General features: G+C 50.4%; 1 protein-coding gene across 1 annotated transcript in view; it reads right to left on the minus strand.

Moving 5' to 3' along the window:
* The window catches only part of hdac1 (histone deacetylase 1), a 46118-nt gene extending 29505 nt beyond the window's left edge, over positions 1-16613 (minus strand). Inside the window, exon 1 of the mRNA XM_059949137.1 lies at positions 16463-16613. Within this exon, the coding sequence (XP_059805120.1) occupies positions 16463-16514 (52 nt within the window). The 5' untranslated portion in view covers positions 16515-16613. The remainder of the gene's footprint in view (positions 1-16462) is intronic.
* Positions 16614-17137: the final 524 nt, after the last annotated feature.

Below are 17137 nucleotides of genomic sequence, written 5' to 3' on the forward strand. Positions count from 1 at the left end.
AATAGCAAGTGGTTCTAAAGCCAAATTAAATAATAAAGGGCTAAGGGGACGGCCCTGACGGGTACCTCTATATAATCTAAAGTAAGGAGATTTTTGGTTATTAGTGAAAACCGCAGCTACCGGGGCATGATAGATCAATTTAATCCAGGAGATAAATCCTGGACCAAAATTAAACCTCTTCAAAACCTGAAATAGATAAGGCCACTCCACCCTATCAAAGGCTTTCTCTGCATCCAAAGATACAATACATTCAGATTCTTTGATTGAGGGGGAATAAATGATATTTAATAATCTTCGAATATTAAAATGTGAGTTCCTATTTTTAGTAAATCCTGTTTGGTCGTTTGAGATAACATTAGGCAAGATGCTCTCAAGCCTATTTGCTAGAATCCTAGGGAGGATTTTGAAATCTACATTCAGTAAATAGTTCTATAGGATACACATTCCAGTGGGTCTTTCCCTTTTTTTAGAATCAATGAAATTAGTGCTTCATTAAAAGTTTTAGGAAGGTTCCCAGAAGATGTGGAATCAGTGAACATTTGATGAAGATGTGGTATAAGCGTTTCTTGAAAGGTCTTATAAAATTCTACCGTATAACCACCAGGTCCCAGAGCTTTGCCTAACTGCATAGAGGATATAGCCTTGGCTATCTCCTCTTGTTTAATAGGTGCATCTTACATATCAACATCTTGAATCGAAATCTCTGAGGTATGTTTAACCTTTGCAAAAATCTATTCATAGTGATATTACTATCAGAGAATTCAGATTTATAAAGATTAGAATAAAAGTCCATAAATATCTTATTAATTTCATAAGGATCTAAAGTTTCTGTTCTGTCTGGTCGGCGAATTTTTAAAATCTGTCTTCTGACCATCCCAGCCTTTAACTGACCCGCTAAAAGTTTAGCAGATTTTTCCCCATGTATATAAATTAAACTTTTAGATTTAAAAAGTTGCTGTTCAATGGGAAAGGTCAGAAGTAAATCATACTGTGATTGAAGCTCAACCCTTTCTTTATATAGGTCTTCAGTAGGTTTAACTGAATACGCTTTATCTATCTGTTTAATTTTATTAATAAGCACTGACAATTCCGCTTTAGTTTTCTTTCTCAAGGCTGCTGAATATGAGATTATCTGTTCCCTAAGAAAAGATTTCAAGGTGTCCCATATAACCAGATTTGACATTCCTTCAGTTGTATTAAATTCAAAAAATATAGAAATTTGCTCCTTAATAAAATTAACAAAAGCTGGATCCTGTAACAAAACGGGGTTCAATCTCCAGAGATGTTCCAAAATCTATCCGGGAGCTTAAGGGTTAACTTTAAAGGCGCATGATCTGAGAGCGCGATGATGTCATACACACATTCAACAATTTAACAGACGTGTATCTAAAAAAAAGTAATCAATTCGGGAATATTTGTGATGGACGTGTGAAAGAAAGGAGAAATCTTTATCATTGGGGTGTTTATACTCCAAATATCGACAAGGCCATATTCTAATAAAAAAAGAGTTAATACAAGCTGCTGCTTTATTAGCAAGCGACGGATTGGTTGAAGACCTGTCAATCGCCGGATTTAAGCAACAGTTAAAGTCACCACCCATGATCGGCTTATATTCATTGAGATTCGGTAACTCTGAAAAAAGTTTCTTAAAAAAATCAGAATTATCTACATTAGGTGAGTATACACACACCAGAGCGACCTTTTGCTCGCAAAATAAACCAGCAACAATTAAATATCTTACAATCAAATCAGTAGTAGTATTAAGGTGTACAAAAGGGGTTTTGGGACTAAGAAATATAGAAACGCCTCTTGTTTTACTATCTGACAGTGAGAGAAAAAGAAAGCCTTTCCAAAAGCGAAAAAATCTATCCCTATCCTGTTTTCGTATATGATTTTCTTGCGCAAAAATAGTATCAGCATTAAGTGTTTTTAATTTCTTAAAAATCTTTTTACGCTTAATGGGATGATTGACACCGTTCCAATTCCAAGATATTATATTAATTTTATTAACATCCATGTTTAAAATTGAGTTTAATATTATATAAAAGAAATGTTACTTAAGTACAAATTAAAGCAAAAGGTGCGGGTACAACCAGGAGTGACGCATTTACGAAAGAGAAATCCATCAAAAGAACTGCCCAATAAAAAAAACTACTCTAATAGACCTCTCCCTCCTCCCCCCCCCCGCCCCGCCCAATAGATAGAAAGGAAGGAACCAATAGGCTGGTCCCATGCTATCTAATCACCTTTGACCCTGTTCTCCAACTTGCAGCTCCATAAATTAAAAAAAAGCAAAAATCCCACGGAAAATAGCCATAATAAAAGGCACAAACAGAATTCAACTACTATAATGTGTCTAACATTAATAAAAACATATCAACAACGGCCATCTTAGAATCAGCTAAAGTAGCTTAAACACCTTCAAAAGAATAAATTCGAGCAAATAATGTTACAAAGAATATTCTTCCTCTCGAAAAATAAAAATAAATGAATATATGTATATAACAGACCTAAAACTAAGTATTGAAACAAATAAAAAAAATTAATACACAACAGGTCCTACACAGACCACTAAAGTACAATACTATAAAGGTTCCCTACAAAACAGTTATATATGTATTAATTATTAATAAGGTACAAAAAAATTAAATCGACCACGTCCCATACCAGAGAGTGAAAAGGTATAACATGTACTTAACTCAAAAGCTCCATAAACAACTCATACAGCAGATACTTCAAAAGTAGCTATTGAATAATCAGTGTCTTTAATATTTTATTCAGTAGGCTTAACTTTAAAGTTTTTAATATACTCCCATCCCTCCTGAGGAGAGTAGATTCTCAATGGTTGAGATTTCTCAGGAAAAATTATCAGCTTTGCTGGAAAGCAAAGGGAGGGATTTAAATCTAATTTATACATTTCACTCATAACTTCTCAATATTTCTTTCTTTCGGCAAAGATTTCGGGGGGATAATACAAATGAGTGTTGAATTAAAGAGTAATTTCCGTTTCTTTCTGGCTTCTCGAAGAATAGCTTCTTTAGTCGTGTAATAATGCAAAGAAAATACAACTGCTCAAGGATGTAATTCGGCTGAACGGCGAGAGAATGGAATTCTGTGAGTTCTGTCGATTAACGGGCTAGCTTCAAGAGTCCCATCGAAAAGTGAATCTGAAAAGAATTTTAACAGATCGCCAGCGTCAGTATTTTCAGGCAGTCCCAGAATACGCAGATTCCTCTGACGCCCTCTATTATCTAAATCAACCATTCTTTTCTTCGTTTTAGATAGTTCTGAGGTAATTTCATTGATTTTCTTTTCCATTGAAGATATCTTCATTCCTTGATCTTTAATAGTTTGCTTGAATAAATCATGCTCGCTCTCGATTCGGGTTGTAGTCTGCTGAAGTGTTTGAAGTTGAGAATCCAAGTTTTCCAGTGAGTCTTGAATCGTAGAAATAGCTTTTTCAACCTTCCCGCTTGAACCGGTCAGCTTATCAATTTTAATATTAAGCGATCTGAATTCCGACTTCATGTCTTGTATTGAAGAAAATATTCCCGCTAGTGTAACAGGTTCCTCCGTTTTCTTGGTTTGTTTCGTTTGCTCCATTTCGGGGAAAGTCTTGCCGCTTCTTAATTCAATACCAGAACGACTTTTTTCAGCTGTTGTAATTAAGTCATAAAATCCTTCAGTAGAAGTAGTAAGTCATTAGAACTAAAAAGGATCTGTTGGTGGGATATAAAATATATTAAAAGAGAGAGAGCCGCTAGAAACGCGGCCTACTCCATATGCTGCAAAGATGGAGAATCCACGCTCCTCTTAAACGTTTCATCTTTCATCCTTAACCCATGACCCAGTCCTACCCAACCTCAGTGAAAAAAACCTGTTTGCATTTACCCTATCTATACCCCTCATAACTTGGTATACCTCTATCAAATCTTCCCTCAATCTTCTACATTCTAAGGAATACAGTCCTAACCTATACAATCTTTCCTTTAATTCAAGTCCTCCAGTCCCAGCAACATTCTTATGTTTCCTCTGTACTTCAACCTTATTTATACCTTTCCTGTAGGTAGATGTCCAAATCTGCACACAATACTCCAAATTAGGCCTTACCAATGTCTTCAACATAATATCCATCTACTGTACTCAATCAATACTTTGACTTTTGAAGGCCAATGTACCAAAAGCTTTCCTCTACTTTTTTTAAATCTGTGATGCCACTTTTGATGATACCTGGACCTGTATTCCCAGATCCCTTTGCTGTACTGCACTCCTCAGTGTCCTACTGTTCACCAAGTAAGAGCTACCCTGGTTGGCTCTGCCAAAGTACAACAATTCAGACTTGTCTGCATTAAATTCCACCTGCCATTTTTAGCATATTTTTCCAGCTGCTCCAGATCCTATAACCATATAACAATCACAGCACGGAAACAGGCCATCTCGGCCCTCCTAGTCCGTGCCGAACTCTTAATTTCACCTAGTCCCACCTACCCGCACTCAGCCCATAACTCTCCACTCCTTTCCTGTCCATATACCTATCCAATTTTACCTTAAATGACACAACTGAACTGGCCTCTACTACTTCTACAGGAAGCTCATTCCACGCAGCTATCACTCTCTGAGTAAAGAAATACCGCCTTGTGTTTCCCTTAAACTTCTGCCCCCTAACTCTCAAATCAAATCTTGCTGTAAGCTTTGAGTGTTCTTGGCTCTCCACTGCAACCCAAATCATGGTGTCATGCTCTCTTCTCACTGCGGCCGTCAGAAAGGTGGTATGGGACCCTCAAGACTCACACTGTCAGGTTCAAAACAGTTACTACCTCCCAACTGTTAGCACTTGAACCAAAGGCATAACTTCACTCACTTGCCCCATCGCTGATGAGTTCCCACAACCAATGGACTCACTTTCAAACCAGGGCTTCAATACTTCTCAAAAACCAAAGTTCCCTAAGTTTCTTAAGCTTGCCTTTTATTCTGATGGGCACATACAAGCTTTGTACTTTTAAAATTTCACTTTTGGAGGCTTCCCACTGACCACTACAACAACTCTTCTCTTGCTCTGCACTCCTAATGTTTGAAGCCTCAGACTTTTAGACTTTCCAGGACTTTGATAAAGAACTCCTTGAAACTGGTTTTCTAATCTTCCAAGCTTGGGAACCTATAAAGACCCAGATCAGAAATCATATTCAAGTCACAGAGTTTGAACAAAATGCACATAAATCATGCAGGTGTCGGTGTCATCCGCTCTCCTGATGGTATCCACAGCAATATGTTCCCATGGTTCCTAATGGCCATCTCAAACTGAGGCAATGAGGAATGGACTACAATTCTGGGTCTGAGGTTACATACAGACCAGATTAAGGAACGATCTCCTTCCCCTCAGAACAAGGAAACTGATATGAATTTCAGCAATACAGCCCTTTTTTAAAAAAAACTGAGATTTAAAAAAAATAGATTGAATAATTGGAATTTTTATTCCACTGCTGCCAAAGTTGGGATTGAAACTCTGATCTCTGGGTCAATAAATCACAGCATCTAGCTGTATGCCTAGTAAATTAATTAGTACTCTACTTCAAAACTGTCACTACATTTACACAGACCAGTAAAAATGGCAATTTTCCAGTCAATCCATCGACACATCTGCAAAGCTACACCATTGTACAACAATTGAGGAGATGGTCACATGTAATTCAACTGACTCCTTTTATACACATTCTTTCGTCAGGGTCAATGGATGGCAGTCAGCAGTAATCCCAGCTGAATCCTATTTCAGGGAACTGAGTCCCTATCAGCTCTATCTGGCGCCCATGAGAACATTTAACTATTGTCATTTGATCAAGTTATTGATAAGGTTTTGCAGTAACTTGTGGTGTGTGTTCATTTACCCGAAAGCATCAAAGTGATGGCTTAGAGGCAGCTGCACTTCACCCAAATCTGCAGAAACATTATATACTCTTGCCGAGAAAATGAAGAACCTATTCAAACTCCCTGTTAAATGCATCAGTAAGTAACATGGGCTGAACTTATAAATCACCAGAGCAGCTAGCATAGTTTACTGAACAATTTGGGACACAGCACACCATCACATCAGATTAAAGATTTCAATCATAAGAAATAAAAACACTGCAAACCTACAAATCAACAAAAGATCATAAATGGGCAGTTTAAACTTTTTAATCACTTAATTTCTCTTTACTTCACAATTTTTGCCAACTCCAAACTAATATTTCTTTTTGCATTTTGAGGGGATTGCTCCCTTTGTCAATCTGCTCTTCCACACACCAACCATCTCCTGTATAGACACAGGAAATGCAACACCTGCCATTTCATCTTCTCCCCTTTCACCATCCAAGTATTCAGACACTTTCCAGGTGAAGAGCAATTCACATGCCCTTCTTCCAAGCTATATTCAGCTTTGACATTGGATAATAGTTCAGTGGAAAACTTGCAATCTGCATCTGGTTTGTCCCATATAGAGACACCCATTGTGTGAATGCTGGGCTTCCAGTCACCTGCCACTTTAATTCTCCATTACAATCAGATCTATCCTGCCTGCAACACTCAGGATCAAAACCCACTCCCTGTATGAGAAGCAGCCATTGCTGCTGATCAAAAACCAGTAATTTTGGCTCAGTTTTGCACTTTTCCAGTTCTGACAAGAGGCCCTAGACCTGAAACAGCACTCATTTCCTTCCAAGATGCTGCCTGATCTGCTGAGACTGCAATACCTTTTTCACTTCCATTCACTTTATTCCAATATTAGATCAAATACCTCTCATTCACAAACTCTAAACAGATCACATTTTCCTGCCTACATTCATGAGGAAATTATCAATTTTCTTACCAGGAAATGAAGCCTAATTACAGAGAAAAGGAACTCTGCTGTTTTCCCATGTGGTTCAAACTACTCAACACACTCCAAACAGTACCTCACATTAGGGTTATTAGTGGCACTTTCCCCCATCTACCACCTTCTTAATCTTGTATCACCTTCTTAATCTTGTATCTTCTTCTTCCTTTCCAGTCTTGATATAAAACATTGACTGGTTATTCCTCTTCATAGATACTGCCTGACCTGCTGAGTTTCTGCAGCATTTTGTGTGTGTTGCTCTGGATTTCCAGCATCTGCAGAACTGCTTGTACTCAGAATAAGCACCATATTTAATTAGCTTCACCCTGAGTTTCTCTTTGTTCAACTCCTTCTACATTCTCAGCAACTGAAATTAACTTGTTTCCCTTTCCTAGTTCAGACAGGTTCATTAACTCTTGCTCTTTCTACAGATGCCCCAGGACCTGTGAATGACTACAGTATTTTTCATTTAATTTTAGAAACCTCAGCTTCTGTGGTTTTATTTTTTGTTTAGAATTTATATTTGCTTTTTATCAATATGGCCAGTCGAAAAATCTTCCTGAAGCCACATAATTTCAAGCAAATCACCTTTACCTCCAAGAAAATTGGTAATTTACTTACTGAATTACGGAGACAGCAGTTATAAAGAATTCCTAGCCACCATCCTGCCAAAACAGGTTCTAAGCAGAGCAACTGCAAGCCCTTGGAGATAACTAACCTTGTCTCCCCAAGCCACCAATGCTCGTTATGACCAGACACTGTCCTACTGCCCAACGTTTATACCAGCTGCCGACACAGTACAAAAATATCCATCCCCATCAAGCCCTTCACAGCTCTCACCCTAGAGACTAAGATGCAAAACTGAAAAGCTAATTATCTACAAGACCTTCTTTAAATAAAGAGAGATTGTCCTTCTGCTGCCTTATTAGACAGTTCTCAGCCCTCAGTGTCCTCTGAATGAAGACTACTCCCCAGAACGCTATAGCAGGTACAGGATGTGCTAAACTTCTAGTCCTCCATTTTTCTATTATGCACATGTCAGGGTCTCTTAAATGTCCCTAATGTATCTGACTCTTACCACCACAAGACACAGGAGTAGAATTAGGCCATTCAGCTCTGCCATTCCATCATGGCTGGTTTATTATCCCTGTCAATCCCATTCTCCTACCTTCTCCCTATAATCATTGATGCTCTTATTAATCAAGCTATCAACTTCTGCTTTAAATGTGCTGCACGATTTGGCTCCAGAACTGCCTGAGGCAATGATTTCCACAGACTCATCACACTCTGGCTAAAGAAATTCTTCCCCATCTCTGTTCTGTTCCGAGGCTGTGCCTTGGACTCCCCCATTATGGCATACATCCCCTTCACATCCACTCTATGCAAGTCTTTCAATATTCGCTGTTTCAATGAGAACCCTCCCACCCCCATTCTTCTAAACTCCGGCAAGTACCAGCCCATAGCCATCAATCACTCTTCACATGTTAACCCTTTCATTCTCAGAATCATTCCTGTGAATCTTTTCTGGACCCTCTCCAATGTCAGCACATTCTTTCTTAAATCTGAGGCCTCCATTGGTCAGGCTAGGGCAGTACAATATGGAGAGCAAAATATTGCCCATGCAGCTGATGAATCTAATGGAACAGCAGAGACCGATACAACTTGGCAGTGTCGCAGGAGTTACCAGTCAATCCTGAACTCAACATAGGGCTGCCTTAGGGACTTGGACTCCAGCTCCAGTTTTTTTCCCTTGGGGTAAATTCCCAAAGCCTTCCCCCTGAGTGGGTATAGCTGCAGAGCAGTGATGGTTTGAGATCAGTTTTCTTTCTCCCAGATAAGCTGTTAAGCACAGCTGACAAGCCCCATCTGTCTAAGCAACTGGTTTAGAGGTACTAGTATCCTTCTGTCAGTAAAAATGGTTTGACCAAGCTTTGTAGTTAAGCTATATGTGAAGGCCCAGAGCTGGACATGGTTGTCAGAGGCTGTTTGAGATGCATGTTATTTGGAGCACTTAATAGATAGTGGGAGCTTGTCCCCATTACCAACCCCAGCTACAACAACCTTAATGAACCAAGGCTGGCTCCTTTCTTTGATAAGGGGCCCAAAACCACTCACATTATTTCAAATCTGGTCTGACCAAAGCTTTTGTTCCATTTGTTTCTGCTGTATCTGACTGACTGGTTGGGTGTATAATAGAGTCAAAGCACAGACACAGGCCTATCGGCCCAACTGCTCCATGCTGAACACAGCATACCCCCGCTAGTCCCCATTGCCAGGCACACACCAGCCCTTCCTGAACAATGGAACAACATCAGGCACCCTCCCATCCTCTGGAACCTCACCAGGGGCAAATAGTGAAGCACACATTTCAACAAGGTCCCCTGCAATTTAATTGTTCATGCATCACTTTCCCCTCAGCTCTTCGATTTAAATAACTTCAGCTTCAACTGTTACCAAATACTTCATTGACCTTAACAAGGGAGCTGAGGTAGCAAAGGTTTTGTAACGGCTCCTCCACAGAGTCAGCAGCACAAAGTTTCTTGGAGTGCACGTTGCGGATGATCTTATTGGGTCCCTCAACATGCTGTTTAAGTCAAGAAAGCTGGCACAGCAGCACACCCACTTCCTCAGGAGACATGAGGTGGGTGAGGCTCCCTGCCCCCTTTCTACCAAAGCACCATTGAGTGTCCTGACCAGCTGATTCACCGTCTGTATGGGAATTGACCACATGTCCCTGCAATGGACTGCAAGAACTGCTGAATCATTGGGATCTTTCTCCTCTCCCACCCCTTCCCAGGACATACACCAGAAGCACTACGTTTGCAGATCCCTCAGCATTGTCAAGTACTCCTCCCGAGGATCACACAATCCCTTTGGCCTCCTATCCTATCATTAAGCAGAAGGTAACCTTGTATAAGAACAAGGCTGGGTAACAGCTACTTCCACCAATCACCGCACCAGGCTGTGAGACTTGAACATCCTGCGACATTATGATAACACTAATGGCAATACGACTGTGGGTGGCAGGGTAGAGATACATCCCTACCAAAGAGGGCTCAAGGCACTCCTTCCCTCCACTACCCTGCTGCAGGTTGCCCTTGGGCAAGGTACAGCACCTACTTAGCCCTCCACCCATTTCAGGGTCATGGCAGCAGGTGGTGGATGCTCGATGAGCAGTGGTACATATTGCAAGCCCCTGTTGTGCAACCACAAACAATCTCTGAAGAGTATTGGTAATGGCTGGGCTCACCTGTCTTGTAAAGACACTGCCCAGAAGGCAAAGGCAAATCAACTCTGTAAAACAACTTGCCAGGAACACTTGTGGTTATGGAGGCCGTGATCGCCACATCATACGACACGGCACAAAATTATAATGACGGTTATATATTTAACTGTATGCGATACATGCCAGTGTGTACATCTACAAAATACATTTTTTAAAGCATCTGTGATATATTAATATTATCTTACGTGCCATTAGGGTTTTTGCACCATGGCCCCAGAGGAACAATGTTTCATTTAGCTATAGACGTGTGTATAGTTGAATGACAGTGAATGTGAAATTGAGTCAATGCTCTCGGCAATGTTTGCTTTGAAACTGAGGTGAACGCCTACCATCTACCATTACAAGGAAAAGCTCTGAATTCAGAAAGACTACCTGGCACACTCAGTGCACCATAAACACACACAGCATCACAAATATGCAATCAATGAAGGGCAATGAAACAGTACTTCAACAACAGCTCCCAAACTCTGCTCTGAACCACCAGGGCCGACAACTCTCACACCATCCTCCCAGTTCAAAATCTATTTTAACTGGTAAGATGAACCAGTGGGTGGGGTCGTGAGTGGTAGCAAGAGAGGTGGGTGGGGAGAGGGACAGGGTCTGGGTGGGTGAGGGGAGAGGGGCAGGTGGGGCTGGGTGACAGGAGAAGAGGGCAAGAGACTGTACAGGGTCGGGGATGGGGGTTGGTTGGGGGGGAGAGGGTTGGGGATGGGGGAGAGGGTTGGGGGTGGGAGGAGGGAGAAGGTCAGGGATGGGGGTTGGTTGGGGGAAGAGGGTCGGGGATGGGGGTTGGTGGGGGGAGAGGGTCAGGGATGGGGGCAGGTTGGGGGAGAGGGTCGGGGATGGGGGTGGTTGGGGGAGAGGGTCGAGGATGGGGGTGGTTGGGGGAGAGGGCTGCGGATGGGAGGGGGGAGAAGGTCAGGGATGGGGGTTGGCTGGGGGAGAGGGTTAGGAATGGGGGTTGGTTGGAGGAAAGGGTTGGGGATGGGGTTGTGGGTGAAGGTTGGGGGTTGGGGGAGTGGGTTGGGGATGGGGGTTGGTTGGGGGGGAGAGGGTTGGGGGTGGGAGGAGGGAGAAGGTCAGGGATGGGGGTTGGTTGGGGGAAGAGGGTCGGGGATGGGGGTTGGTGGGGGGAGAGGGTCAGGGATGGGGGCAGGTTGGGGGAGAGGGTCGGGGATGGGGGTGGTTGGGGGAGAGGGTCGGGGATGGGGGTGGTTGGGGGAGAGGGCTGCGGATGGGAGGGGGGAGAAGGTCAGGGATGGGGGTTGGCTGGGGGAGAGGGTTAGGAATGGGGGTTGGTTGGAGGAAAGGGTTGGGGATGGGGTTGTGGGTGAAGGTTGGGGGTTGGGGGAGTGGGTTGGGGATGGGAGGGGGGAGAAGGTCAGGGATGGGAGGGGGGAGAAGGTCAGGGATGGGGTTGGTTGGGGGAGAGGGTCGGGAATGGGAGTTGGTTGGAGGAAAGGGTTGGGGATGGGGTTGTGGGTGAAGGTTGGGGGTTGGGGATGGGCGGGAGAGGGTCGGGGATGGGGGTTGGTTGTGGGGGAGAGGGTCGGGGATGGTGGTGTGGGTGAGGGGGAGAGGGTTGGGGTGGGGGGAGTGGGTTGGGGATGGGGGTTGGTTGGGGAGAGGGTCGGGGATGGGGAAGGTGGGGGGAGAGGGTCGGGGATGGGGGTTGGTTGGGGAGAGGGTCGGGAATGGGGGTTGGTTGGAGAAAAGGGTTGGGGATGGGGTTGTGGGTGAAGGTTGGGGGTTGGGGATGGGCGGGAGAGGGTCGGGGATGGGGGTTGGTTGTGGGGGAGAGGGTTGGGAATGGGTGGGGGAGAGGGTCGGGGATGGGGGCTGGTTGGGGGAGAGGGTCGTGGATGGGGGCTGGTTGGGGAGAGGGTCGTGGATGGGGGCTGGTTGGGGGAGAGGGTCGTGGATGGGGGCTGGTTGGGGGAGAGGGTCGTGGATGGGGGCTGTTTTGGGGGAGAGGGTCGGGGATGGGGGTTGGCTGGGGGAAGAGGGTCGGGGATGGGGGTTGGTTGGGGGGGAAGAGGGTCGGGGATGGGGGTTGGTTGGGGGGGAAGAGGGTCGGGGATGGGGGTTGGTTGGGGGGGAAGAGGGTCGGGGATGGGGGTTGGTTGGGGGGGAAGAGGGTCGGGGATGGGGGTTGGTTGGGGGGGAAGAGGGTCGGGGATGGGGGTTGGTTGGGGGGGAAGAGGGTCGGGGATGGGGGTTGGTTGGGGGGGAAGAGGGTCGGGGATGGGGGCTGGTTGGGGGAGAGGGTCGGGGATGGGGGCTGATTGGGGGAGAGGGTCGGGGATGGGGGCTGGTTGGGGGGGAAGAGGGTCGGGGATGGGGGTTGGTTGGGGGGGAAGAGGGTCGGGGATGGGGGTTGGTTGGGGGGGAAGAGGGTCGGGGATGGGGGCTGGTTGGGGGAGAGGGTCGGGGATGGGGGCTGGTTGGGGGAGAGGGTCGGGGATGGGGGCTGGTTGGGGGAGAGGGTCGGGGATGGGGGCTGGTTGGGGGAGAGGGTCGGGGATGGGGGCTGGTTGGGGGAGAGGGTCGGGGATGGGGGCTGGTTGGGGGAGAGGGTCGGGGATGGGGGCTGGTTGGGGGAGAGGGTCGGGGATGGGGAAGGTGGGGGGAGAGGGTCGGGGATGGGGAAGGTGGGGGGAGAGGGTCGGGGATGGGGAAGGTGGGGGGAGAGGGTCGGGGATGGGGAAGGTGGGGGGAGAGGGTCGGGGATGGGGGCTGGTTGGGGGAGAGGGTCGTGGATGGGGGCTGGTTGGGGGAGAGGGTCGTGGATGGGGGCTGGTTGGGGGAGAGGGTCGTGGATGGGGGCTGTTTTGGGGGAGAGGGTCGGGGATGGGGGTTGGCTGGGGGAAGAGGGTCGGGGATGGGGGTTGGTTGGGGGGGAAGAGGGTCGGGGATGGGGGTTGGTTGGGGGGGAAGAGGGTCGGGGATGGGGGTTGGTTGGGGGGGAAGAGGGTCGGGGATGGGGGTTGGTTGGGGGGGAAGAGGGTCGGGGATGGGGGCTGGTTGGGGGAGAGGGTCGGGGATGGGGGCTGGTTGGGGGAGAGGGTCGGGGATGGGTGCTGGTTGGGGAGGAAGAGGGTCGGGGATGGGGGTTGGTTGGGGGGGAAGAGGGTCGGGGATTGGGGTTGGTTGGGGGGGAAGAGGGTCGGGGATGGGGGCTGGTTGGGGGAGAGGGTCGGGTATGGGGGCTGGTTGGGGGAGAGGGTCGGGGATGGGGGCTGGTTGGGGGAGAGGGTCGGGGATGGGGGCTGGTTGGGGGAGAGGGTCGGGGATGGGGGCTGGTTGGGGGAGAGGGTCGGGGATGGGGGCTGGTTGGGGGAGAGGGTCGGGGATGGGGGCTGGTTGGGGGAGAGGGTCGGGGATGGGGGCTGGTTGGGGGAGAGGGTCGGGGATGGGGAAGGTGGGGGGAGAGGGTCGGGGATGGGGAAGGTGGGGGGAGAGGGTCGGGGATGGGGAAGGTGGGGGGAGAGGGTCGGGGATGGGGAAGGTGGGGGGAGAGGGTCGGGGATGGGGAAGGTGGGGGGAGAGGGTCGGGGATGGGGGCTGGTTGGGGGAGAGGGTCGTGGATGGGGGTTGGTTGGGGGAGAGGGTCGTGGATGGGGGCTGTTTGGGGTAGAGGGTTGGGAATGGGTGGGGGAGAGGGTCGGGGATGGGGGCTGGTTGGGGGAGAGGGTCATGGATGGGGGCTGGTTGGGGGAGAGGGTCGTGGATGGGGGCTGGTTGGGGGAGAGGGTCGTGGATGGGGGCTGGTTGGGGGAGAGGGTCGTGGATGGGGGCTGTTTGGGGGAGAGGGTTGGGAATGGGTGGGGGAGAGGGTCGGGGATGGGGGCTGGTTGGGGGAGAGGGTCATGGATGGGGGCTGGTTGGGGGAGAGGGTCGTGGATGGGGGCTGGTTGGGGGAGAGGGTCGGGGATGGGGGCTGGTTGGGGGAGAGGGTCGGGGATGGGGGCTGGTTGGGGGAGAGGGTCGGGGATGGGGGCTGGTTGGGGGGAGAGGGTCGGGGATGGGGGCTGGTTGGGGGGGAGAGGGTCGGGGATGGGGGCTGGTTGGGGGGGGAGAGGGTCGGGGATGGGGGTTGGTTGGGGGGAGAGGGTTGGGGATGGGGGTGTGGGTGAGGGGGAGAGGGTTGGGGGTGGGGGGAGAGGGTTGGGGATGGGGGTTGGTTGGGAGGGGGAGAGGGTCGGGGATGGGGGCTGGTTGGGGGAGAGGGTCGGGGATGGGGGCTGGTTGGGGGAGAGGGTCGGGGATGGGGGCTGGTTGGGGGAGAGGGTCGGGGATGGGGGCTGGTTGGGGGAGAGGGTCGGGGATGGGGGCTGGTTGGGGGAGAGGGTCGGGGATGGGGGCTGGTTGGGGGAGAGGGTCGGGGATGGGGGCTGGTTGGGGGAGAGGGTCGGGGATGGGGGCTGGTTGGGGGAGAGGGTCGGGGATGGGGACTGGTTGGGGGAGAGGGTCGGGGATGGGGGCTGGTTGGGGGAGAGGGTCGGGGATGGGGGCTGGTTGGGGGAGAGGGTCGGGGATGGGGGCTGGTTGGGGGGAGAGGGTCGGGGATGGGGGCTGGTTGGGGGGGAGAGGGTCGGGGATGGGGGCTGGTTGGGGGGGGAGAGGGTCGGGGATGGGGGTTGGTTGGGGGGAGAGGGTTGGGGATGGGGGTGTGGGTGAGGGGGAGAGGGTTGGGGGTGGGGGGAGAGGGTTGGGGATGGGGGTTGGTTGGGAGGGGGAGAGGGTCGGTTGGGAGTTGGTTGTGGGAGAGGGTGGGAATGGGGGTTGGTTGGGGAGAGGGTCGGGAATGGGGGTTGGTTGGGGAGAGGGTCGGGGATGGGAGGTGGAGAGGGTCGGTTGGGGGTTGGTTGGGGGAGAGGGTCGGGAATGGGAGTTGGTTGGGGGAGAGAGTCGGGAATGGGGTTGGTTGGGGGGAAGAGGGTCGGGGATGGGGGTTGGTTGGGGGGGGAAGAGGGTCGGGGATGGGGAAGGCGAGGGAAGAGGGTCAGGGATGGGGAAGGCGAGGGAAGAGGGTCGGGGAAGGGTGTTGGTTGGGGGGAAGAGGGTCGGGGATGGGGGTTGGTTGGGGGGAAGAGGGTAGGGGATGTGGGTTGGTTGGGGGGAAGAGGGTCGGGGATGGGGGTTGGTTGGGGGGGAAGAGGGTCGGGGATGGGGAAGGCGAGGGAAGAGGGTCGGGGATGGGGAAGGCGAGGGAAGAGGGTCGGGGATGGGGAAGGCGAGGGAAGAGGGTCGGGGATGGGGAAGGCGAGGGAAGAGGGTCGGGGATGGGGAAGGCGAGGGAAGAGGGTCGGGGATGGGGAAGGCGAGGGAAGAGGGTCGGGGATGGGGAAGGCGAGGGAAGAGGGTCGGGGATGGGGAATGCGAGGGAAGAGGGTCGGGGATGGGCAAGGCGAGGGAAGAGGGTTGGGGATGTGGAAGGCGAGGGAAGAGGGTCGGGGATGGGGGCTGCTTCGGGGAGAAGGTTGGGGATGGGGCTGCTTGGGGGAGAAGGTCGGGGATGGGGGCTGCTTGGGGGAGAGGGTCGGTTGGGGGTTGGTTGGGGAGAATGTCGGGAATGGGGATTGGTTGGGGAGTGGGTCGGGAATGGGGGTTGGTTGGGGGTGAGAGGGCTGGGGATGGGGGTTGGTTGGGGGTGAGTGGGTCAGGGATGGTGGTTGTTTGGGGGAGAGGGTCCGGGGGATGGGTGGGTGGAGGGTCGGGGATGGGTGAGGGGAGTAGGGAGGATGAACACATGAGGGTACTGAGGGAGGAGATAGAGGGGTGCAGTAGGGTGAGGGGGGTTCAGTGGAGAAGTTAGATATGGGGGTATGGATGAAAGAGGTAGAGGAACACTATACAGTGGGGTGGGAAGGGGTGTTGGGGAGGATAAGCGGTATGGGGCTTTAGGTGGGGAGGATAGAGGGAAAGTGAAAGTGGTACAGTGGGGAGAGAGAGATACTGGAAGGATTATAGTGAGGACTATGGAGCGGAAGGGGGAACAGAGGGGGAAGGTGGGGAACGGAGGGACGGGAGGAGGGGGACGGAGAGGTACAGTGGAAAGGGGAGGAGAGAATGGGGTACGGAGAGGGGCAAGGGGCGTTGGGGAGTGTAAAATGGGAGGGGTACGGAGGGTTGGAGGGGGTGAATGGAAGCGATGCGGATAGGAGGGGAACCCCGATTGTTCGGGGGCGCCTGCTGATACCGGCCCCTGGGGCTTTCGGGCCTAATCTCATTTTTCCCCCTCCGTGGCCTGTATTGCCCCTCCGCCCCAGCGAGACAAAGCGCGGGCGCTCGCTGTGACTGCAGGAGGCCCTGCCGGCCGGCCTCACCGTCATAGTAGTAGCAGACCTTCTTCTTGCTGCCCGCCTGCGTGAACGCCATCTTAGCGCCGTCCGCCTCCTCCCGCCGGGCCTCGCTGCTCGGCGGCCGAACCCCCCCTCCCCCGGCGCTCCTCCCCGTCCACAACCAACCTCACTGACAGGTGCGTCACCCTGACCGACGGAAAGTCAGCCAATGGCTGCGCGGCCTCTTCGCGGGATGGCCTGTACAACTCTATGACGTCAGACGAAGGTAACAAATGGTGAGTAAGGGGGCGGAGCTGCGTGGTTTGCAAGTTTGGTTGATGAAGCACAGCCCCCTCCCTCCCCAAAAGGGAGTTCAGCTGGGGGGAGAAGACAGAATAATGCGGGTTTCGGCAATTGGGCGAGGAGTGGGTTAATCAGGGGCAGGATCAAGGGGGTGGTGCTGGAGGGTGTATGGGTGGTGTTGGCTGGCGATGTAGGAAAGACATGGTGGGTAGGTTTCATTGGCGTTGGAGACGGTGGGGTTGGGGGTGCTGGTCTTGTGGGGTGGGGTGAGGTTGATTGGTGATGGAGCAGGGAGATGGAGGAGGAAGATGGTGTTGAGCCCCTGAGGAGGTGTGATGGTTCTGTTGGGGGTGAGAGCAATGGGTGAGGTGAGTGGTGATGGAGGAGGGAGACAGTGTTGAGGCCCTGATAGTGAGT

Source organism: Hypanus sabinus, chromosome 24, assembly GCF_030144855.1.
Source record: "Hypanus sabinus isolate sHypSab1 chromosome 24, sHypSab1.hap1, whole genome shotgun sequence".
Lineage (NCBI taxonomy): Eukaryota > Metazoa > Chordata > Chondrichthyes > Myliobatiformes > Dasyatidae > Hypanus > Hypanus sabinus.